The sequence below is a fragment of the Electrona antarctica genome, assembly GCF_951216825.1.
Source record: "Electrona antarctica genome assembly, chromosome: 15".
Lineage (NCBI taxonomy): Eukaryota > Metazoa > Chordata > Actinopteri > Myctophiformes > Myctophidae > Electrona > Electrona antarctica.
Genome location: NC_136796.1, coordinates 14,307,762 through 14,334,019, shown reverse-complemented (window position 1 = coordinate 14,334,019; position 26,258 = coordinate 14,307,762). Strand labels below are relative to the sequence as shown.

Sequence of the window (26,258 nt, the reverse complement as noted above, 5' to 3'; positions counted from 1 at the left end):
TGGATGTGCATCAGATGATCAGTCAGACTCCTCTACCCCCCCTCACCACCTCTGGACACACTGTCCCCCAGGACCTATTACAGTTTGACTTATTCAGCCCGGGTTGAGGAGAGGTGTCACCTCCGACCCCTACGCCTGGCTCAGCCTTCAGCACTGTGCCACCGAGGAGAGGGAGGGAGGGGACCGGACCACCAACCACAGACCGGGTGGCAGCCATGTTCCAATTTCATTCGCCTCTCGTTAGGGCAGCCACCAATCAACATCGGGAGAGGTTGGGTGTGTGGGGGCCAATTCACGGTGGGCGATCTACCCTGTTGACCCTGGCAACACTTGAGACGACAGGGAGGCAACATGGCTGACTAAGGTGACAAAATGAAAAGTAGGCTATGGCCCTAAAAGCTGTGTTTGCGGCGCAACAAATTAAACACGACAGACTACAAATCTGATCATGCGACGTGCCAAGTGGTCTTCTGACAGCGTTTACTTGGATCTTGCCACGTGAGATAATATGGAAATAATGGATCTGGGCCCGACACACTTAATAGCACCCCAAAGTCGTCTGGCAATAAAATGCATACACAAATACCATTTGAAAAGTAGTCTGTTACGCTTAAAAGAGGCCGCCTGTGATGTTTATGGCACGCAGCATTAAAGCAGAGGAAAAGCACAGCGAGATTAATACAAAGCATGTGGTAATTGTGTCCAGCGGTGGTGTCTCACTCATTCCTTGCGTATCCGTACATGCCCTCGTGTCCCGTCTGAAAACGCTCAAACTAATGCTCAAACAAAAACAAAAAAACAACGGGAAATCGAAAAAAATACTAACGGAACGCCAAAACAAATCAAAAACACACGTTCTGACAAAAGTTTGAAGTTTGTGTCGTAATGAACAAAGGAATCCAGAGACAGGCCCACCAAACCCACGCATCTGATGGGCCTATTACACAGATGAGACGTATACACCGAGATTTCTTTCGTTTCAGGTTGGCCGGTTTGTATTGTTGTTTGTTCTGTGCACATACAGTTAAGCATAACGATTCCTCCAATGCTCTTCATGTATTATTGTTTGTTCTGTGCACATACAGTTAAGCATTACGATTCCTCCAATGCTCTTCATGTAACCGATTCCCAGCACAGACATTCACGTGAAATCTCCTGTGACCAATGGGATTCAAGGGCAATGTCGTGATCAAGTGAGTTCGGGGTGTTCGGGGGCTTTGGGAGCATTCCGGTTTTCGGCATGTCATAATACGTTTGTCAAAACTATAGGCAAACATTGGGCGAAAATAGAAGCTCTTCAAGCTCACAAAGAGCTTGTATATTGGCTAAGAGATTTGACACAGAGGGGAATAAGCAGGGGGGGGGGGCAAGTATAGGCCCCTGGGGGACCCCCCCCCCCCCCTGGTCAACGGAGTATAGTGTTTAAGTGGTTAAACTGCCAAGACGGGGGTAATGAGTTCAGAGGGGCTACCTCAACCAGAGGGGTTAAACTTGAGGCCAAAAGGTAAATCCCAGGCCTCCAAAATGATCATAATGGGGTAGAGAGCAGACCAATAGGAAAGAAAAGCACGATGTTACGCAGGAGCAACGGTGGCTGCCTGTTTGACAGTTCAGTGAGGCAACACGCAGTACTTGTCCAGACTTTATGGACTTTTTGATAAGCCGTTATTGTGAAAAGAGCATGCCCGCTGTGTTATGAGAGGAACAGTGCTCCTCAGAGGAGAGCAGCACACACTGGGTTACGTTGTTTAAGAGCCAGAGAGCTGCATCTCTATATGTCTCTTCTTAGTAGGGGGCGGGGCTCATGGACATCAAGGCTGACTGTGCCAATAATATGTTTGCTGAATCTTGGAAGTAATAATTCTTCACATTATAGTTCTGGCCTTTGTTAACCCATTGAGACCTGAGACCAGATTCTACAAAATGTCTTCTAATAATAGTTTTTTGAACCTATGTTTCTATAAATCAGATATAAACTATTTCATGTCAAGGTCAAGGACCCCAAAAATTACATGTAATTGGTAGGGCCGGGACTTTAAATTAACGCATTTAATCACACCTTTTTTTTCACCGCAGAACGTTTCTCACTGGGTGCGTTTCAAGTACTGAATAGGCTGCGGCACGCCTTTGAGGGGGAGCACTGAGCAGCCCCCTCGCAGCAGCAGCAGTCCACTGTACACTAGTACAGCTCCGTCAGACAACAACAAAGCCCAAACCCAAACGAATCGAATGAAGAAGCTGCTTATATCGCTTTTGCTCCGTGGATGGGACATTTAGATTTAAAAGCTATCGGATGGACGCGTGGATAGCAGCATGGTTGTGTGCAATGTCAGAGGGAAAGGATCCCCAATGTAGCCTACATAGGCACCATTTAATTTCGGTATATGATCCGGGCGGGAGCGGATGATATCGTTACGTCATGTTGTAGTATTGTTTTGTAGTCGACAGGCAAGAACAACAAACCCGAACTTCCTTTTCCCTCAAACCGATTTTTCTCAAAAAAGCTGCAGACCCCAACCCCATGTGAAATGCACTCCCCAGCTAGTTCATTCCACAGTTTTTGATTTTATTCCTTTGTCTAAGTGTTTCCCCCCTAATAAAGTTGTTTTTATTTGTTTTCTCATGCCCCGCCATGTAAAGCACATTTGAGTATTCATAGATGTGGTATATCACTTTATATAGGCACTTGCGCCACTTCTTTATCTGTTGGAAAAAAGTTTTATTGCTTAAAGGGGAATACCACTCAATTTCAAAATTTTTCTATGGAGTTGTGTGCACTGGAAATAATAAAAAGTCACCCCATTTTGTGTTGCCTAGAACTGGAGGTCTGACTAAAAACTAACATTATGAAGTACAGCTTTGTGATGTCACTGAGATGACCTCAAGTTCTAGGCAACACAGAATGGGGGGACCTTTTTATTATTTCCACACAACAGCTCTAAGGTATATTAATGACATAGTAAAATGTTGAAAACGTGTGGTATCCTGTAGTCACTATTCAGTGATTCACTGGGATACCAAAAAACATTTGAAAAAAAGGTTTCTCACTCTTCTCGGGTTGAATATTGATATGCGATTAAAATACAATTAATCAAGATTAATTAATTACAAAGCTTCTAATTAATTAGATTAAAGATTTTAATCGAGTCCCAGCCCTAGTAATTGGCCGTCCACCCCCATCGGAAAATATGTTGTTTCAGGGACCCCCCAGAAGCAAAGATGAGTTAAAATGTTCACTGTGAAAGAATATATTCAAAGATTTGCACACATTTTCACGATTTGTCCAAAAATGGCAGATCTACAAGCACGTAGTGCGGCATGAGCTTGTAGATCTGCTATTTGTCAATAGCTAAAGTTTAAAAGCTTAAGGTTAAAGTGGTTAAAAGCTAAGGCGACCCAGATGTGTCCCAGGTCTCTTAGTAGGGGCTCATGGACATCAAGGCTGTGACAATAATATGTATCAAATTCGCTGAATCTTGGAAGTAATAATTCTTCATTTGTACATTCTAGTTCTGGCCTTTGTTAAAATAAATTTAAAAAACAATAATATTGAAATAAGCACATTCAAATTTCGCTCTGGTAAACAATGGGGAATTGCAACGCCTTGATTTTAGTCTGTCTACTAGAACACAGTGTTCTGGACAACCTGCAGTATCGCTTTTCAAAGTCCTGCACTACTGCACTTCATTAAACCTCAACTCAATGTGAAACAAATAAATAAAATGGACCAGAGCTAGGGACCACATGGAATCCCTTCAAGGACCACTGGTGGTCCCTCACCCTGGGACCACTGGTTGAGAACCACTATATCATATTCGCTGGCACACCTATAACTTGAACTAACCTCTGTGTTTGGAGCAGAGGTTGAGCAGGTTGTGAACTAAGTAAGTAACGTAAATAAGTCAGAGAGGCTTATTGTCAGCCAAGGTGCGGGAGTCTATGCCCGTTTCAATGTGTTAGGCCTCACTCAGACCTTTACTGCATTGTTGTATGCTTGTTGGATGAATGTTGTGTAGTGTCATGGCCGCCCCAATGCATTTCCAATGGGAGTCACATGGTTTGACACAACATTTGTGTTGTATGAGGGGGAGGGGCGCAGTCGAAACACAGCCGAAAGCCATACAACAGCTTGTAGTCCAAAATGTGGACTACAAACCATGTGACTTCCATTGGAAATGCATTGGGGCGGCCATGACACTACACAACATTCATCCAACAAGCATACAGCAATGCAGTAAAGGTCTGAGTGAGGCCTTAGACCTCTGGGAGATGGAATGCTGAGGCGCCAGAGGCGGAGTGCAACACTTACTGTACCATCAGCTCCCAGTACATATACCGCTGCACAACATCAAGCCGTGCTCCTCATGCGCCGAGTTGGCGGTGCCCGGGATCGAACCCGTGACCTTGCGGTCGAAAGGCGAGTGCCCTATACCGACTGAGCCACCCGGTGACAGGTTAGTTGTGAACTGACCTCCGTCTTTGGAGCAGAGGTTGAGCAGGTTGTGCACCGTGTCCATCATCTCCTGCTGCTGCCGCTGCAGCGCCGTGCTGTTGCCCGTGGCGCGGCTCAGCTGCGTCTCCAGCTGGCGGATCACGCCGCTCTGCCGGCCCACCAGGGTCTGCAGGCTGCCCTTCTCCTCGCGCAGGGTCTCCAGCTCAGAGCGGTGCCGCGTCTCCATCTCCATCATCTTCTGCTCCAGAAGACTGCATGCATGGTGGCGGGGGAGAGGGGAGAGAGGACAAACAATGAAGCAAAATAAAACAATTCCGGTGGTGGAAAGTACCATACTTGGTATTTGTACTTTACTTGAGTATTTCCAATTTCCAATACTTTTACTACTACTACATCTCAGATCATAATGTGTCGCAATGTGACGCATTGTAGATCTGCTATTTTCTAAAGATTTGTATACATTATATACATTTGAAAACTTGTGAAACAGGACATTGTGCATGATGAGTACATTTACTATTGCTACTTTGAGTACAATTTGATACCAAGACATTTTTGAATTCCAGACACAGAATATTACACAGAGTATTTCGACATTGCAGTATTTACTTTTACGTAAAATATGTTAGTACTTTTTCCACCACTGGAGAGAGGAAAGAGAGGACAAACACAAGAAAACAATTCTATGTTGGTTGGGGACAAATGGTGAAACTGTGATTGAGAAATAAGTACACAGTAAAATATTTCCGAATTAATATGACTCTGAGCATGTACTGTACAGTACATTTTGTTCTTCAAATAGATAAATGAACACAGAGGAATTTACTGGCAGACTGGACGTTCAATTTGAAATCATGGAGGACTGATACTAGTGAAGAAGATGTGATTTTATTTAAAGGACCACTTCACCACTTTTCAACATCTCTTCATATAATTGGTCCTCACTAACGTTCATGATAAAACAAAAAACAATTGTTTCCTACTCAGTCTGTGTCTCATAGGAGGGCTTTGGGCAGTTCGGACACCCGTCCACCAGTGACATCATCATTAGGCAGATTTTTTTTTAAACAAGATTTGTTTTAAAATATATTTCGTTTTTTATTATCATGAGAACGATGGCATTGCAACTTTTCAGGAAAAGAAAGCCTGCCGTTTCTATTAGCTTGGATTCACCGTCGATGATGTCACTGGTGGACGGGTTTCTGAACTGCCCAAAGCCTTCCTATGAGACACAGACTGAATAGGAAAAAATGGTGGTATTTTATCATGAACATTAGTGAGGACCAATTATAGGAAGAGGAGTTGAAAAGTGGTGAAGTGGTCCTTTAACTTTTTTTGCCCTGCTGCCTGTAAGGATATAATCCATCACCTTTTACTTTTTACTTTCCAACTATAGCTCTGTGACGGTTATTGTAGTGATTCAAAGTGTAGTGATGCCCTTCCTTCACATATAGAAATTGTTTCTTTGCCAGTAAACGATATGGGAACAAAAACATGGGAACCTAAAGTCTGCACACCATAGACATGCAAATGTTTATGTCAGCGAGCTTGGTTGCCATGGGCAACGCATCCAAAATAAACACACTTTATCTTATACTTTGCAGATTAGCACGAGATAGGAACTGAGTCCTGACAGAATCCATGCTTCGCCAATTGCCCAATGATCCAACGACGCATAGACCGTACAGGCTGACACCAAATCATCTCTGCTTTCATTGGATTGGAAAAGGAAGAATTAACCCTTAACCACTTGAGCCTTAGCCAAAAATAGCCGATCTACAAACTCTTGAGCTTGTAGATCAGATATTTTTGACTAGAGTGAAACAAGTGTACCAAGTATAGAGTTGTACATAATATGAATTCCTTTGTAATTGCTCAAGCACAGGAAAATGTCCTTTAGCAATCTGTTTCCATAAGCCTGGGGAGTTAACTCAACAACTGGAATCACTAGAGATTTCTGTGTCAAATAGCAGTGATTGTGAGGAATCTGTAAATACGGCAGTGTTGATCTGCAGAGGGCAATTCGGACTGCTCTCTTTCAAACACGGCATCATCCCTTTGGTCCAATCATTTTAAAAGCATAACATTAGGTGGAGACATTAGAATCTATCCAAAACCAACATTCTAATCATCTGTTTTGCAACAACCGAACATCGAAAACAGTGTTTCAAGTGTTTCATGACTGTTAATGAAATACACAATGTATTTGTATTCTCTCTAACCTCCTTATAGAAGGCCTTGTTTCTGAAATTCCACCTGACTATCAGTGGTTTTCAACCCTTTTCATACCATGGTCCATTATTTATTCGGCATTTGAGCCACGGACCACCATTTGATTTGATGAGATTTAGCCTCTAAGGACCCAAAACGTAAGAAATTAAGAATATGTTGTTGTCGTTGGATGCATGCTGTATTGATGTTGGTACCATAGGAAACATTGATCAAAATACCAATTCTTCTACATTCTCTAATTGTGTAGACTTCTTGTAAATTAAGTAATCCAGATGTTTAACAATAATTTAAACACATAAAATGAAACCAAATGGACCTGTAAGGGTCCATCTGGTTTCATTTGAGTGTCCCCGTACCACTGGTGGTCCCCGTACCTCTGGTTGAAAACTGGGGTTAGGGTTCGTTCGTTCTGGAGTGCATTAATCCCCTGTCCATTTCACTGATATTTCCTGCAGCATGGTGGTATAGGCTGTAGGCAGCCTGATATTTGGTGTGTTTGTTGGTTTACCCGTTCTTGTCGTGGAGCTTGCTGATCTCATTGGTCTGGACCATCAGCTCTTTCTCCAGCTTGTTCGTGGACAGGGAGTTCTCCAGCAGCTGGATCTCAAGCCTCGATGTTTGGTTTAGAACCTGGAACAGAGAAGACACGTTCATGCACCTTTTACGATTACGTTTACTGAGTTACTGCTGCTCTTCAGCAGTCAGCTCTGTCCCTGAGATAAGGTGTTGAAAGAAATATATAAAAAGAAAAATTTGTGGCCTGGGCCATGGCTCAGTGGGCCAGGCACCTTGGCTGGTAATCCAGTCTGGCAGTGTGCCGCGGGTTCGACTCCCGATCCCAACGGCCTTTACTGCATGTCTTCCCCCCATCTCTCTCCCCATTTCCTGTCAGCCTAATGTCTGTCCCTCCATAAAAAATATAAAATAAAGGCGAAAGCCACAAAAAAACATTAAAAAAGAAAAGAAAAAATTGTGATCCGCTCCGCTCCCTTTTTTGGTTGATAGAAGTAACAAGAAATTGTCTTTAAAGGAGAATTCCACAGTAGCCGTTTTTTACTGAATTCTGTTGATAATGTGTATGTGAACCACTGTTAGTGTCGAAAAAATAAATAAAATTACTAGTGTCGAAAAAATAATATGATATAGGACGCTGTGGGGGAAGCCACAGCCACAGAGCGACAACACTCTATGGGCTTATTTTCCGCATCATCTACAACAGATTAAAAAAGCTTTTACCTATCGACCTATAGGGAATTTTTTTTTGCTTCTTCCAGTGATCAATGGATACAGTGTTATCATCTTAAGGTAAAAAACACGGCTAGTCCAGAATTTGCCTTTAACCCAATTAGACCTGGAAAGCCCATACGTTCTCATATCCTTCAATCCGGGAAAGCATCTGTGTCATTTTAGATGTTGCTAATGCTATGTATGTCGCAACATGAATTTGTTGCTGATATGAAGACAGAGGAGAGAGGGCGGATATAAAATCAAGGTACTTTGTTAAAGTTTAAAACGGGCGTTTTAAACTTTACTAAAGTACCTCCATTTTATATCCGCCCTCTCCTTTTTTTTTCTCTTTTACTTTTTTGAGTGCTTGAATCGCCGCTTATTATTACAATTTACAATTTAGGCATTTAGCAGACGCTCTTAATCCAGAGCGACTTACATTAGGCAAGAACAAAAGCATGGGAATACATCACATATATAAAATGCATTTATCATGAAACATGCGTAAGCTAAGAACGTAACTAGAACATATCTATATAATGACACTATACATATAACCTATACATATATACTATACTATGCTATACATATGTACTATGATGTGCTATGACTACATACAATGCAATTATTGTGCTGTCTACATGACATGCTATAAGTCTGTTCCAAATGCTATCTAAGTCTAAAAAGTGCTATCTAAGGGGGTTATTATTATAGTCCATTTGATCTTTGAAGCACCATCCGTACTTTTTAAACTTTTTGCACCTCCACTGAGCACTGAGTTGATTTCTTTTTTCGATAGGAATTTGTAGCTATTATAAATATAATAATAATTACCTTTTGATATATTACGTTATATTAACAGCATAGGGGGGGGGGAGCCTTCCCTCTACTGTATATCACATACTGTACCTCTATACGCTGTGGTAATTCTCACACATTTGATTCAAAAGCTGTCCCCAGACAGGAATACAGCCACAGGGGTTTTCTCACAGGCTTCCTGTGTGCACCAAGGTGCAACAGCGAGACTCTGCACAGGTCAGGCGTGCATATAAATCATCAACTTCGTCCTCAGAAAATAAAGAGCTAATTTCAGATGGAGCGTCTGCCCGACACATGGTAACACTCAGGATGATATTCAGCTGTGTTTGGAAAAGGAATCATTTTAGGCTCGGTAAACATGTCTCTTTATTGAGCATCAGCAAAAATGGCCCCCCGCTTGCTTTGCTCCTGTCGCCTATAAGTCCCCCCAGTTGTCCAGAAAATAAAAGAGGAAAACCGCAGCCACATGACATGAAGCGAGGTTATGTATTTTTTCTATGGCTTCCATATTGTCTTTGGCCAGCTCTCTGTGACATGTTTGAGGCAGCTGAAAGTGGAATAGCAGGCTAAATGGTGCATGGTGGATTTCCTTAGTTTGCGTGCATGCGTGCGTGCGTGCGTGCGTGCGTGCGTGCGTGCGTGCGAAAGAGAGACAGAGAGAGAAAGAGTACCCATAAAGGATTTTGTGTGCTTGTTTGTTTTGCGTTTGTTTGTTTGTTTGAGAGATATAGATAGAGATAAAGAGAGAGTGTGGGGGTGAGTGAGTGCGTGCGTGCGTGCGTGCGTGCGTGCGTGCGTGCGTGCGTGCGTGCGCGCACACACCTGGACATGCACGCGTATGCGCGTTACCTGTGTCTCGACGTCGGTCAGCTTGCGCGTCTGCTCGGCAGTCTGGGACAGCAGGTTGGTTCCCATCTCCAGCATGGCTGCCGTGTGGTTGTGGACAGCACTCTGCTGCAGCTGAGCCATCTCTGCCTTCATGCTCTCTTTGATGTAGTTCTCAATCTGTCCAAAAACAACAGTTACAACAACAGTTACAAAACCGCCATAAAAGAGACTTTTTTACTTTATTAGAAAAAGGTACTTTATTAGAAAAACTTTATTAGAAAAAGGTAAAGAAGTAAGAGAAAAAATTAAAAGCAATAAGAGTGCTTCAAACCGCTGCTGAGTCTATACATCTATACATTTTGTTGTATGGTGAATAGTGAAGCTATATTTCTGAAAACTTATATAATATAATATTTTTCACAAGAGGCAGTATTAAAATCCCACGATTTTGCAACCCATTTTTTCACCCAGTGTCAAGCAGCAAACCTCATGCTTCCTTCTATGCATGAGGAGTCCAAGCTGCTTCTTTTCACCTGACAGGGCCAGGGGAGAGTTTCCCCGGCCGGGCGTTGCGCGTGGAGGGCGACCCGGCTGGCCAGGGGGAGGTAGTTTAGAGACCAGGATTACTGCATGTTTTTGTGAGGGTACCTACCCTAGGGCACACGGGGAGCTCCATACAGAAAGGCCCTTTCGCCAACCCCGCCTCGGGTATGTGCAGTGATGATGCGGAGGAGAGAGCACGCCCCCAGCGCCCACAGCGTCCCCAGCGGGAATTGAACCCAGGACCTTCTAGCTGGGAAGCGACAGCACTATACCAACTGTGCCACCGTGCCCCCAGTATTAAGTCACTTCTGAGTGAAAAGACTAATTTGATATATTCAAAGAAGAACGATCCTGAAATGAGAATTCATCCAATGGAACGAAGTTGTTTAGGCTTCCAGGTTATTTTAGGTGACACCGTTTTAATGAGCACCATACACTTTGAAAAGGATTCCGACACACTTTTATCATCAAGAGATGCCTTCGGTTACACATCTCCACATCTCCTTCGGTTACACATCTCCAAAAGCTTATCTGCAGCATCCCTGTGTCATGGATTATCCAAGTGGCGCCAACTTTGTTCCCCTTAAAAAATGGTTTATGCAAAACAAAGCTATTTGTTTCCATTGTTTGAGAGGCGCTCTGCCCCAAGTGAAGAGTGAGTTTAGTGAATGTAGGTGGAACCAGATGTAGGCGGTTAGCTAGGGAAGGAAGAGGTACTGCGGAGATGAACAGATATTCACCGAGGCTTATATCTTGAAAGAAGTCTTTCATCTTTATCGTTAGACCCCAGTCGATGACAAGACCGAGGAGAAGGTACAGTAGGACTGGATTGAGCTCTTCATATAGATTACGGTTCATGTCGAGCGCCCGCCTGTTATGTGCAGGCATTCACTTCATCATACCACAGAGACTTAAACCACAGGACTTTTCATTACTCTTTCAAAGTCACAGAGGAGGACTTTATCTCTTCTATAATGCTCACTCTATTTGACTTGGCTGAGGATGACACTACAGCGGCTTATTTGGAGGAATGCGTCATCGGGGCTCGGTCAGGTTCCAAGCATCACAATGTCACGTGACGTCTGATGTCCCTACTCAGCTGCCGTTCTTGCATGTTCCCCAGTACGTTCCCTGGCCGTGGACGTGATCGAGCTGCTCCCACACAGGAGAGAGACGTCACTAACCAAGCTACGCTGCACTCACTGGTCTGGGAAGGAAAACATTTCCCGCCCCCCCAAGTCAAAGATGCTTAGAGAGACAGCGTTTGATGACACCACAAACCCTTTCAGCTGTGTTTTTCTGTTGCTCTGAAGGTACAGATTGTTCTCATTATCACATTGGGCTCGATGTCCTGGGATGCCCCCTGACAGCACGGTCAAAGTCAGCACACACACACACACACCCTAGCACTTGTAGTGCTGAGGGACTGAACTGAAGCCCAACCAACATGTAGCGTTTTTTAATTGTATTATTATTTTTGATTAAATAAATTCTGTTTTACATCATGACTGTTTGAATCAGAATTACCGGAGGCCCCAGTGAATATAGTATAACACACAGGCATACCGACGACAGACAATTGTCATAGCATTCAATTCGATTATCCATACAGAGAGTGAGAGAAAAAAGTGTTGTTGCCGGCTAAGATACACATCAGAGTGTTTTATATCCTGGGGTCGGGTGGGGAGGTGTTAAATGTATAACAAGAGAGAGGTGTGGCGCAGGGGAAATATGTTGGCCCACCATCATGGAGACTAGTAGGGAGGGGGAGGCTGTAGCTTAGTGGGTAGACTAGAGAGGCTGTCTGGTAATCAGAAAGTTCACCAAGTAATACGTGTCAAAGTGTCCCTGAGCGTTACACTTAACCCCTAACTGCTCCTCCACAAGCAAGCACTCATCATGACCGTCTGAGCAGCCATCACCCCTGTGAAGCTGAAACAGAATCCCCCCCTGTGGGATTAATGATCCCTCCGCGTTGCATCCGGCTGGCTTGGCCGGACACTACAACAAGCACAATGGGCTCTATGCACACACGGACACTACAACAAGCACAATGGGCTCTATCTATGCACACATGGACACTACAACAAGCACAATGGGCTATGCACACAGAATAACTCTTCCTACTTCCAGGCCGCTTCCGTACTTCAGTGGTTCTCAAACGTTTTAATTTCAAGGACCCCCATAACTCTGAGAGTGTACAAATGGAACCAAATGGACACACCTGTGCGCCTGTGCGGGGCCATATGGAACCCACTCAAGGACACTTTGAGACCCACTGGGGTAGCATATAGTAATTCCAGTGAGCCAACATCCACGATAGCAGCAGCACCCTGACTCTGTTTGACCAGGATGGAACAGCTAGCCTTCATTAGTATCAGCAGTATGGGGGGAAGGGGCCCAAGTTCTTTCCAAAATGGCGTGTGTGCATAGAGCCCATTGGCCGTTGGAAGCCGGCCAGGGAGGGCAATCTCTGTCGCTGCACTAGTGACTCCAACAGGTTGGTCTGTTCAGCGAGGGGCAAAACTGAGAGGAATACGCACACGCGCGCACGTGCGCACACACACACACACACACACACACACACACACACACACACACACACACACACACACACACACACACACACACACACACACACACACACACACACACACACACACACACACACACACACACACACACACACACACACACACACAGGCCCTAAGGTTTACTAGCTACCATATCCCTGACAAGTCTGAAGCTACATTTGCACAGCAGAGTAATGGAGCAGTACATCACCAGCGGTTTGATGGCTCTCCGTGCTTATTGGAGGGCTTTCAATTCACGTTTTATCCAAAGAAAAGTCCAGAGAAGGCACTTAACATTCCTCAACACAGCTGAGAGCGAAACGCAACAGTAAATTAAATGATCGCTTGGCAAAGCAAATATATAACAACTTTTAATCAAATTATTAGCAATGAGTGACTGAAAGTATGATAATGGCCATAATATTTGTGCATGTTTAACAGATTGTCACTCGCACAGTGAAGGAATTATTGCGTATTGCTTGCCCGTGTAAAGAATAGATGGATTTCAACATTTAAATCATCCCAGCAATTGAGAGAGAATTAAACAGAGTGGGATGTAACAGCCATGTCTCAGCCATCATGTCTTGCCAAGTGGAATAAGCTTTTCACCGTAATATCCTCCCTTGGCATTGACATTAAAGTGAAATGCGCCATTCTTTTAGGCCATATTTCAGATATAATACAACTTCCCCAAACTATTAACTACATCAAGCTGATATAAGTGTCTCGCTCCATGAAACCTCCAAAGATCTAGCCAAACAAATTGGAAAAGAAATGGTGAAGTCTGGAATCCTTATGGTCAGGAGCATTGATGGATTGCCCTCGCTTATAATGACGTATAGAATATAGCTGTGTTTACAAAAGATCTTGGTGGCGCCCAGTGGCTGGTATGAGGAGTCAAAGCACTTTGCTTCAGCCCTGGGTTCAAAACTGCAATTCTTTACTGGATCGTTCCAATCCTAATGGTTGTGTTTACATGGACAATATGTATTCATTCAGAATGAAATCATTCCAAACAGACATTCATATACCCAGCTGTTTACATGACACCTGAATAAAAGTAGTCCTTGTGCCTCATTCGTTTACATGACCAAAGCATTCATTCAGAATGCTACTACTACTGAGGGCAGACATGTGTCAAATAAGGCATGTATTACAAACACTAGGAGCGTTCAGAATCAAGTGTTTATATGGTAACTATATCCTGATTTAAACGGTATAACACCTCGATGAAAATGTATTTGGGTCAAACTGGAATGGAATATTCTAGTCCAATTGAGGTGTTTACATACATGAGCATTTTTATTCTGAATGAAAAGTAATTCTGAATACAAGTGGAATATATCTGTCCATGTACATAACATGGATGTATTAGCGTTTGCAATTTAGCTTTTCCTGGCCTGGGCCATGGCTCAGTGGTCCAGGCACCTTGGCTGGTAATCCAGTCTGGCAGTGTGCCGCGGGTTCGACTGCCGATCCCGACAGCCTTTACTGCATGTCATCCCCCCATCTCTCTCCCCATTTCCTGTCAGCCTACTTTCTGTCCCTCCATAAAAAATATAAAATAAAGGCGAAAGCCACAAAAAAACATTAAAAAAAATTGTTTTGCTTTTCCTATGGCAAGATACTGTATGAGGAGCACTCCTTTTCTTCCTGGGTATCGTATCGGTTTTAGGACAAAGGCATTACTTAATTTGTTATCGTTTTAAAACAAGGCAGATACCATGATGTGTACCAACCTTCTGTGCATTTGCAGAGCAACAAAAATTGTAAAAAACGTTTGAATTGGGAAGAGCCTATCATTTTCATATTGCCATATTTGGCATGAAGACTTTAGAAAAGCAATAAGCCACACAAGGACGTTTACCCTGATTTTAGAACCGCTAAGGATGTCGGGAGTGTGCATAGTGCTTCACTTGACCACTTAAGATCTATACACTCGGCAATAATAGCCGATCCAACGCGTGGCGATATACTGAATTACAGTATATATTTAGTATTTTTTCGGTTTAGATTCTGTGTCCTTAGATTAATCTTTCTCCTCAGTCACACAGCGACACAGCAGCCTTTTACTGAAGCTTGCAAACCTGCTGAGACCAATGTGTGTACTGTACTGCATGTGGCAATAGCATGCGATACACTTCGCAACCTGGAAGTCACCTTGAGAGAGGGGAAAGTGAGGTGACACTCGGAAGGCTGACAGAAACGCCATGCCTGGGGCTCGGCTCATGGCCCTCTCTCAAGTCACCTTGAGAGAGGGGAAAGTGAGGTGACACTCGGAAGGCTGACAGAAACGCCATGCCTGGGGCTCGGCTCATGGCCCGTCTCCCGGGGAATGTGGTTGACTCAAGGCTGGATCTGTTGGGGGCCATAAAACGGAAAGTACCAAGGAGAAACAAGATTACACAAACAGGCCCGACACAAAAAGAAAAAGAAAGAAAACACGCGGGAAGCAGTAAAATAGCCTGCGTGGGTGTCAAGTTATTTGCAATGGTCTCTAAACTGCACTTCGACATAACTGCTTTGCTTGAGCACTAAATGGAAGTATTGCAAGCGGCAAAAGCAAACAGTTTCTTTCATTGCCAGGACTCGAGTATTTAAATGCATGTGGAGAACCATGAGTTTTAATATCTGCGTTCCTACTCTGTCCTGACTGATTTGCTGCATGTTGTGTTTTTATTTATTTTTTCTCTATGTTTTTATACTTTTATTTTGTTCTTTGCCATTGTTCTATCATTTTAACTACTTGACTGTGTTTTATTGTATTATATTTTTGTGTCCTGCCCTGTGAAGCACTTTGAGCTGCATTTATGTATGAAAGGTGCTATATAAATAAAGTGTATTATTATTATTTGAGTCAGTAGTGGAAGAGATAATTATTCCTGGAAAATCAGTATATGCACCTAATGGATATATATATATTTACCACTAAAGCTATCATGGAATTATTACCTTATATATAGAGTGAATAGGTAAATATAGGAGAAAATGATATTATGGTAAACACACAGGCCCGCTCCAGCGTCATCCTCTCAGCACATGCACACACATACACAAACAGAGGAACACAGACAAGTTCCCTCACAGGTCAAAGTCACCTCGACTGGACCGGACTGAGCAAACAATGGGACCGGATGGTTCACACACACACACACACACACACACACACACACACACACACACACACACACACACAAGCTGACTTAATAAAACACGTACACAACACTCACTCATGACAGAGGATGACCGGGAGAAGATGACCGGGAGAAGATGACCACACGATGGATCAGACCATCTGAGGAGAACTTGTGATTGGCCGAGTGGCGGCACTAAGAGACTATAATACTATGGAGGTTGTTGGTGAACTTCACTCATTGTCACTATAGGATGATGGGTCCAGAGCTGAAAATTCATTATGAGCTCTGCGGTAATCAATGTTGGTAACATCTGTCTCTGTTCGTTATAGTATGATTGTATAGGATTCATATATTATGATTTGGCTCAAGCACCATTGTAACTAGAAATAGGACATAAAACGGATTGACATAATCTTAACTTCTCCTGTGTATTATTCTGCCTGGTATGAGTACATTTTGGGAATAATCATCAAACGAACGCGTGTTGATTCCATGTTGTTTTGTCTAATACCTCTTGGGAGGTAAAGGGTGAGAAACGGACTGGGATCTCCAGCAGATGGTGACACCTGACACGTGATTATTTCCACCGGACCAGGCAGAACATAAAAGGATCTAAGAGGGTTGAACGTCTTGCGAAGACAACCTGCCAGGTCAACACACGGTGTCCTTTTTCCTGTGAGACTCAATAGAGGTAAGCAGTTCTCTATTGTAATAAAAACTGCTAATTGATTTATTCCAAATTGAATTGAGTCTCACAAAGGAAAAATCAACTCCGTTTTACAAAAAAACATTGAACTCTAAAAACATAACAGTATCTATTCTAGGGGACAGATATGGATGGCCAGCATTCGGTTATAATCAATGTGTATGTTTTTGTGTTGTAAAAGTTTATAAAGAGTAAGAGAAAGTCTTAGAATAATAAGAACATGTCTGGAGAAGATATTTAGGTGAATTTATGGGCAGTTTCTGTGTCGAAATGTGGGCTAGAGTAGTCAACAAGTGAAAATGGTAGTCAAAATAGTTTAATCTATTACTTCACTCGGTTATCCTGAGTGTGGGGCTAAAAGTAGCCTTGATGAAAGAGTAGCATCGATGACTGGTTTACTAGTTATCACTTCATTTTGATCAAGTGACTGTCTAATATAGACTTATTTATCCTTAACATGGCATGGTAGCTAGCCCCTGAGGGCTATTACGGTTCCCTTTAAGGGGAGTTGTCGTGAAATTTAAAATTGTTTTACTATAACCCCAAAATACATGTTTTATAAGAAAAAAAGTGAAAAATTGAGGACAGTGGAGATAAGTCTTGAAGAAGAGGCACAAGGTCAAGAAAGTCTGGGACTTCAAGTATACACCTATATATGTGTATATATATATTTATATGAAGATATTGTATGTAAAAGTAAGTGTCAAAAACCAGAAACCGGGGAGGCTGGTATAAGTGTGTCAAAAACCAGAAACCGGGGAGGCTGGTATAAGTGTGTCAAAAACCAGAAACCGGGGAGGCTGGTATAAGTGTGTCAAAAACCAGAAACCGGGGAGGCTGGTATAAGTGAAACTGGACATTTTGTCCTAGAACTGTGTAAAAGTAGCTCAGAAACCAGAAACCGGGGAGGCTGGTAGAAGTGAAAGTGTTTATTTTGTCCTAGAAAACCAGAAACCGGGGAGGCTGGTAGAAGTGAAAGTGTTTATTTTGTCTTAGAACTGTGTAAAAGTAAGTGTAAAAAATTAGCATAAAATCCTGACGACATTGGCCTCAGCGCCCCGTCAGTTTCGGCATTTTTGTGGTGGCATGTATATGTACGTTTGTGACCAGGGCGCCACTGGTCACAGATGATGGATATTTATATTGATAGAAAATATATGAGCAGTGTTGTAAGATATAGTGTAATCCGTGCGGTTACAAGTAAAATGTATGTTTTGTGAGACTGCCCGGTGTCGCAGGGCACCGTCAGTGATATTGTGAAATACTGTCTGTCTGTCTGTCGGTCTGTCTGTCTATCGTTCTGTCTGTCTGTCTGTCTGTCCCTCCCTCCCTCTCTACCCCTCAGCTCCCACTCACTCTCGCTCTCTGTCTCTCTCTGTGTCTGGTGCTGTGGGGCAAAGGCCAAACTGCGCTCCGGCACATAGGGAGATAGGGTAGAATGGTTATATTGTTTTAATAACATTTGGTGCCCAAGTTGCACCTGTAAAAAATGAGGCATTCTGCAGTATGAGTATTGTGCTCTGAATACTTAGAGGTCAATACTGATACTCGGATACTTGTACTCAAGTACATTTTTCAAATCTGTACTTCTGCTTGTAAAAAAAATTGGTTTAAGGTTAATAAGGTAGTATTTTTAGGCTCAAAGGAGTATGTTTGCTTATAATAAAGCAGCGGTATTGGTATTTGATTAACTATAGGAATAACTAATTTACAGATAATGTGTTTATATTATCTGTAAAAGAGGGATTCGAAGTGAGGTATATTTTTTAAATATTTAAGTGCATTGTGCAATAAAAAAAAAATAGAATACTTTGTTTTCTTTTTGAGATATCTTTCTCTCTCTACCTGTCTCTACGTAACCTCCCTCCATATAAATGTGAAATGCATGCGCTAGAGAACTCTGTCTCTCTGCGTCTCCTCCCTCCATTTTACAACTGTGTAAATGCGTACGTAGAACGCTGGGTCTCTCTCTCTCTCTATCTCTCTCTCCTTGGCTTCTCTCTAAGTACTCTCCCTCCATATAAATGTGTAAATGCGTGCTGTGAGAACGTCTGTCTCTCTAAGTACCCTCCCTCCATATAAATGTGTAAATACGTACTGTAAGAACGGTCAGGAGAAGTATTTTTTTTGTCATTTTCATTTGCTGACCATCATAAGAATTGTCAATAATTATTGTTTCATTTCATTCACCAGTATTTGTTGTTCTTTTCTGTTTTATCTCACAGATACGGAATGACTATTGATAAAATAGTGTATTGCCTAACACCAGATCAGCTGATGGTCTAACATTGGTCTTATAAATCTTAAATAGTTACTGTAGGTAGTGATGTTACAAAGTTGAGTGCTCTCCAAACAGATTTCCTTAACAGCACTCACATAAAACTAAGAGGAACAAATCTCAAAAGGACAGATAAAACACTAGGCCTGCCCTTTGATTAGGTTGAAAAAGGTTACGGGTAACCGGCACAAAGTCTATAGATCTATGACAAAATATAATTAATGATCTTGTTTCAGGTGTATAATGATCTTGTTTCAGGTGGAGAAGACACTAAAAGAGGGTCTAACAAAGACGTTCTAAAGGATATATATTTAGAATAAGTGTAAAGAAAAATAGCAGATCTACAAGCTCTCATACGGCCGGAATGTTTATATATACTGTAGGCTAATTAACCATGTACTGTATAGATAAAAGAAAAAGGATCTCCATCTTCCCCAGGATATAGATTATTTTAACTGAATTATCCCATCTTTGGACAATCTACATTTCATCATTATGAGTCATTATCCCACCTCATCATATTTTTATTATTTTGGTAGAGGGACACCTTCCACTTCATTTTATTATTTGTTTTTCATCACCATGAGTTTGGCTTGACTAGGCATATATCCTCCCCTGAATAGACTTGATTCTATATTGGGCCTTTATGGTACTAATTTGACTCACCCGGAAGCTGCTACGATCGGCGCAGGAGCGCGACAAAGATAACATCATCAAGTACCCCGTCCCCCTCTCCAAGCTCTGCTTGGTATAAGAACTGTGTTAGGTGCATCTCCGACGTTTTCTCCCGTTTGCGACAGAGATCAAGTGTATCTGTCAATGAGAACGTATAGGCTATATTGTCACCTGTCGGTCACCTGTTATGTCACCCATCCTGGGGGGCGGGGTGAAGATTCGGCTCTGACAACGAGCAAAGAAGAACTATCGCAGTGTCTGCTCTGATGAGCTACTAAGAACTTTGCCATTGGCACTTTCGACGGCGCAGGAGCGCTACAACGGTGCTGGGTTTCATGGGAACCCCGGACACATCATCTTCTTCATCATCATCATCATCATCATCATCATCGAGAGAGAAAAGTCATTCTGTCTCTCTCCCACAGTACCATCTAAATAATGAGTGATTGTTTGCCTAGTCAAAGTCAAAAAGACTGTTTTTTTAGGTGTTGACAAATTGGGAACCATACAACCCATATTACATCAATCATGCAACACGCTATTTCATGAAGTTACTTTTTAAGGAGGTTACATTGAAATGTTAAATGTTTATTTCTGTATTAATTGATGTGGTTATTAAGAAAATCAATAGTAGACATGCAGCATTACCACGCCAAGGTCATAGTCCAAAGCTGTGTGGATATAAGAGATAAGGATTTGGGTGCGGGTAGTAATGTTCATGGGGCTCAAAGTTCACTGCAGGGGAAAGCCCTGGGTAATCAATAAATCTGGCTAGTCTAAAGCTAAACTAAAAAGTTGAATAATAGAAACCATAACATGTTGTATGTTGTATCTCAAAGAGGGTGTTTACAATGCCTTTGACGGCCGGTAAAGTCCCTTTACAGTTTGAAAAGAAAAAATACGGTACAGAGACATTCCCCAATGTTTTGGTCCATCTCTGAGATTTACAGAGATGGAAAGAGGGATTGGAAGAGATAATTATTCCTGGAAAATCAGTATATGCACCTAATGGATATATATATATTTACCACTAAAGCTATCATGGAATTATTACCTTATATATAGAGTGAATAGGTAAATATAGGAGAAAATGATATTATGGTAAACACACAGGCCCGCTCCAGCGTCATCCTCTCAGCACATGCACACACATACACAAACAGAGGAACACAGACAAGTTCCCTCACAGGTCAAAGTCACCTCGACTGGACCGGACTGAGCAAACAATGGGACCGGATGGTTCACACACACACACACACACACACACACACACACACACACACACACACACACACACACACACACAAGCTGACTTAATAAAACACGTACACAACACTCACTCATGACAGAGGATGACCGGGAGAAGATGACCGGGAGAAGATGACCACACGATGGATCAGACCATCTGAGGAGAACTTGTGATTGGCCGAGTGGCGGCACTAAGAGACTATAATACTATGGAGGTTGTTGGTGAACTTCACTCATTGTCACTATAGGATGATGGGTCCAGAGCTGAAAATTCATTATGAGCTCTGCGGTAATCAATGTTGGTAACATCTGTCTCTGTTCGTTATAGTATGATTGTATAGGATTCATATATTATGATTTGGCTCAAGCACCATTGTAACTAGAAATAGGACATAAAACGGATTGACATAATCTTAACTTCTCCTGTGTATTATTCTGCCTGGTATGAGTACATTTTGGGAATAATCATCAAACGAACGCGTGTTGATTCCATGTTGTTTTGTCTAATACCTCTTGGGAGGTAAAGGGTGAGAAACGGACTGGGATCTCCAGCAGTAGGGACTGGGATGGCAAAATAAATGTGCACATGATGTGTATACAGAGGTTTTATGGTATCCTCTCTCTCTTGAGGTACTGAGATTTGAGGTCCTTATGCCAAATACTGATTCTCTCTGATGTTTGACCAGGAGATATACATATAACCTAACCTGCTTCAGGTAACCTGACACTGGAACGAATGGATTTCAATAGGTAGAGCTAAATTTCACAAAATGTTCTTGACAATCGAAGAAAGCCAAACAGCTACGAGCCAATGAATCGTAAAAAAAATCACATTTCTGTGAAAATACAGATTTCCAGACCACAATGTTTGGTTAGTCTCCACACAGAGCCCACCAAGCAGGGGTCAACCCAAATAGGTGGAGGTCATCCTTAACCAGAGAGCCAGGTTTAATCTTTGTACCCATGTGGTGTATCATTAGCAGTACCACTGACACTAATGGAATATGTTACTAAACTGAAAATAGGATTTCTATCATGCCATGTTATCTTGACGTTGTTGTTTTTCTTTTTGCGGCTAATCTGGTGGCCTTTCAAGATGAATGGCTTTCATTATGTAGTCGAGAGCTTGAAATAGGAAAGGAATTAAAATGTATTTGTGGCACCACTAATAAAATAAAAATACAACACAAAAACTACACCACACATCATTTTGGTCTGTATTTTGGAAGTGACAGAACAGATTTGTACTGAGCGACATTCCAGGAGGTACAATGGCATCCTGGGCTACTTTTAGACCTGCTAAATATTGCCCCTGGTTTTACATAATCACCATTAGCAGAGTGAGAGTCACATAAAGAGAACTTTATGTTTCCCAAAATGCTACTTGACAGGGAGGCATAAAGGTTTAAGGAGCTGTATTTGGCAGAGGCTGGTTTCCGTGCAGACTGCCTACGGCTTCACTAATGACACTACCTGACATCCATGACCCTTGCTCTGCGCCGCGCCGCGCAAGGCCTTGTTAGGCTGTTAAAATAAGGGCCCTGCGAATGCAACTATCGCCGTGTGTTTTCACGCACAGCACTAGCATGTAGCGTCTTCTGTTTTGGCCGGTTTATGACTTATTATGAGCCCTGGGAGGTACGTTACAACCAGCTGTAAATGATAAAACAATCAGCCGTCCAAGGACATAATTAATAGGCTGCATAACTTGAAAGACGCAGCGTGAGTGCATTTTAGAGCAGAGGAGCCGTTTATCGTTTGACAAAGACAAGTGTTCCAGCAGGTGGATAACGTGGATTATATCCACAATGTACACTACAGCCATATATACTTCATGGAGAATATCACAAGCGAGGAGGTTTTGCAATCCGTCAGCAGAAATCACAGACGCATACACTATATATGCTATCAGGAGAAGCTTTCAAATTGTCCATGATTGAAACAGGATAATCCCAGCAGAAGCTACTCCCTTAGCTATCACAGTTACAGATTACTACAAGTTCTGTTCATTTTCCATCCGCCCAAAAGAGGTCTTGAACTTTTCTAAACAGCAGCAATGGGAGGTAGTGGTAGTACTGAAATGGTGGCGATGGTAATGAGGAGAGAGAGAGAAAGAGAGAGAGAGAGAGAGAGAGAGAGAGAGAGAGAGAGAGAGCACTCAGAGAGAGCCACTGTGAGTGAGACGAGCAAAACGGTGGGTCTGGAGTATATGAAGCATTTTTTGTAAGAGCTCTGTCAGATCGCTGCTTATCTCTGGGGGGTGTGAGTGTGGGGGGGTGGGGGGGTGGAGGTCTTGACTCTCAGCTCTGGGATGCTTCTCCTTGCGCTTGGGGGCCTGGAACCGTTTCAGACCACTTTAATGGACAACTGCGGAGGGGCTATTACACCCCCATCAGCACCTCCTGGAGTAATCACACGCCACCTCGGGACCCACGCCAGTGAATACACTTGCGCTTCCTTATCGGTGGCTGACAGTGAAGGGTGAATTTGATATGCCTCTCTGAAAACCTGGGCCCATAATTCACCCATGACTGAGAGAGGTCTTAGCCTAACTCACTGTGCAGTAAAATCCTCAGTGTCTATTTCACTAGCGTGTACACATGAAACCGAATGAACCCTTACGGGTCTATTTGTTTCCTTTTGTACAATCTTGGGAGTTACAAATGGGTGTGGGGTCCATTTGCTTCTATTTGTACACTCTTGGAGTTAAATGAACACTGACGATTTTACTGCTTGCCTTGCTCTGTCACCCGTTCAGAAGTCAACATTCCGGGAAATGCAAGCACTTCCTGTCTTGTTGTCAGCCACTGGCAGTGGTGTAAAGTAACACATTTAAGTACATTTACTCAAGTGCTGTACTTAAGTACACTTTTGAGGTATTTGTACTTTACTAGTTACTTTGTAGAATAGATGTATTTACAAAACATACAGTAACCACTTCAGCCCTATATATACATTACAGCCATTTGAAAATAGCCGATCTGTGAGTATTTCTACAGTATATTGCAGTATTGATACTTTTACTTTCAGTAAAACCTTTTCGGTACTTTTTCCACCACTGGCCACTGGCTTGTTTTCAGGTCCACATTGAAACCTTGTTTTGAGACAGACTGTGTCAGGACTAGGTGAGTAACAACACAACAACTCAAACCTTGTTTTGAGACCGACCGTGTCAGGACTAGGTGAGTAACAACACAACAACTCAAACCTTGTTTTGAGACAGACTGTGTCAGGACTAGGTGAGTAACAACACAACAACTCAAACCTTGTTTTGAGACAGACTGTGTCAGGACTAGGTGAGTAACAACACAACAACTCAAACCTTGTTTTGAGACAGACCGTGTCAGGACTAGGTGAGTAACAACACAACAACTCAAACCTTGTTTTGAGACAGACTGTGTCAGGACTAGGTGAGTAACAACACAACAACTCAAACCTTGTTTTGAGACAGACTGTGTCAGGACTAGGTGAGTAACAACACAACAACTCAAACCTTGTTTTGAGACAGACTGTGTCAGGACTAGGTGAGTAACAACACAACAACTCAAACCTTGTTTTGAGACAGACCGTGTCAGGACTAGGTGAGTAACAACACAACAACTCAAGTCATGAGGCCTCATTTGACCTCTGTCACCTTTGACACGGTGGCCGCCAGGCGAGGCGTTTACTAACGCGGTGCACAGCACCTCCTTCTCCCGCTCCTCAAACGGCGAGAGAGAGAGAACGATAAAGGCGCAGTAAAGAGACAAGGAACAAACCATACAAGATAAATCGAAGTCAGCGAGAGTGAGAGAGTGAGAGAGAGAGAGAGAGTGAGAGAGGCAACCTGAGTCTCTAGTCTCAGCGAGCTAAAAAGGGAATTCGGGTTCCAAAATGGAAACTCGGTCCAAAAGGCTGGTTTGAACAGGGGTCCTGAGTGAGGTGGGTGGTCTGTCTCTGGGCTCCGCCTATCTCACCGCTGTGAAGAGAACGCGTCTGGTTTGCTGGTTTGCTGATTCCAGGACACCACTCAGCCATAGAGACCCACTGACTGCCATCCTAAAAACAACCTTGTACGTGTCTGTGAGGAACCCACCGCCCTCGCTCTCTCTCTCTCTCTCTCTCTCTCTCTCTCTCTCTGGCTCTTCCTCAGTCTTACTGCAGGATGCTGTTGTGTTGATTTCAATTCATTACGATTTGTTTGAACATTTCCAAGGACATAATGAGCATAGTGTACACAACCTGAAACCAGAGCAACCATTTCTGTGTTACTCTTTGGGGCAAATTACAGCGTTTTCAGAGCGAGGTGCCCAGAACCACTTGGCAGGCCCGGAGGCACAAGCCTTTCTGTCCATCAGAGGTTTTCTATCACAACATTTTGACAACAGTGAGCAAAGTGAAACAAAGTGAGAACTGTGCGGTAAACATTGTCAGCTCTTTGGTTTCCAAGAAGCCTGTGATTTTCTGTATATGCGAGAAGTCTCAATATTATAGACCTTCACGTCACTGTCGAATTAAGCATAATTATCACTGTTTTAGGCCTTGGTTTTTCATGTCAATTTGGTCAAATACGTGAACTATTTGCCTTCCAAATCATTATTCAATGCCAAGAAAGAGAATGTGGAAAATGTGATGAAAAATCTTCGATTTATGGCAATGTCCAAATGATATATTTTTTTTAATGTTTTTTTTTGTGGCTTTCACCTTTTATTTTTATATATTTTATGGAGGGGCTGACAGGAAATGGGGAGAGAGATGGGGGGAAGACATGCAGTAAAGGCCGTCAGGATCGGGAGTCGAACCCGCGGCACACTGCCAGTCTGGATTACCAGCCAAGGTGCCTGGACCACTGAGCTGTGGCCCAGGCGTCCAAATGATATATTGTTGTATTATTTATGTTGCCAAATATTTTACATTTAATGTGTATCCATTGTTGTATTAGTTACGTTGACAAATAATGTTGTATTTTTTCGATTACTTTGTACTTTTGTTGTTAAATGAGGTGAGAAATGTGAGGTGAGAAATACAATAAAAATATGCTTCCTATATGGCCCATTTACCTATGGATATGTATATGACAAATGATGATTTGCAAATAACGTTAGTGTACCGAAAATTATGACATATTTTTTACATCGCTAAATCATATTTTTGGAAACAATTTAAGAGAAATGTAGCTGAACTTGAGTCAGATTTGAGAATTTAAAGCGTAGAGGTCAAGGTCAAACATTGAGAATCCACAAAAAGCCTGAGAACAGAACAGACTGGATACTCTACTGCCAGAATCGCTTTTAAATTTCTTTCTTGGGAAATACAAACTACATAGTATTTTAGCTCTGTTCACATGAGAAAAAAGAAAAAAAAAACTTTCTGATGTTAATTCCTCGCTTGTGAACTACCTTTCACTTTCCCTTTCATCTACTGTACAGTAATTCACCACCACTGGCCATTATATAAAGCTATTTCTAGCTGTTAAGACTTGTTAAATCAAGGTCTCTGACAGTGTTATGTCTACAAGACAATTCAATGGTTAAGTAAAAGCCTATATGTACTGCAGAGC

The 26,258-nt window shown here is 42.5% G+C and overlaps 1 protein-coding gene across 1 annotated transcript in view; it reads right to left on the bottom strand.

Annotated features, from left to right (window-relative positions):
- Window positions 1–26,258, bottom strand: part of angpt1 (angiopoietin 1) — an 80,115-nt gene that overhangs the window by 33,917 nt on the left and 19,940 nt on the right. Inside the window, exons 2-4 of the mRNA XM_079522817.1 lie at window positions 9,581–9,736; window positions 7,194–7,315; window positions 4,472–4,704 (exon numbers count right to left, since the gene is read on the bottom strand). Of these exons, the coding sequence (XP_079378943.1) occupies window positions 4,472–4,704; window positions 7,194–7,315; window positions 9,581–9,736 (511 nt within the window). The remainder of the gene's footprint in view (window positions 1–4,471; window positions 4,705–7,193; window positions 7,316–9,580; window positions 9,737–26,258) is intronic.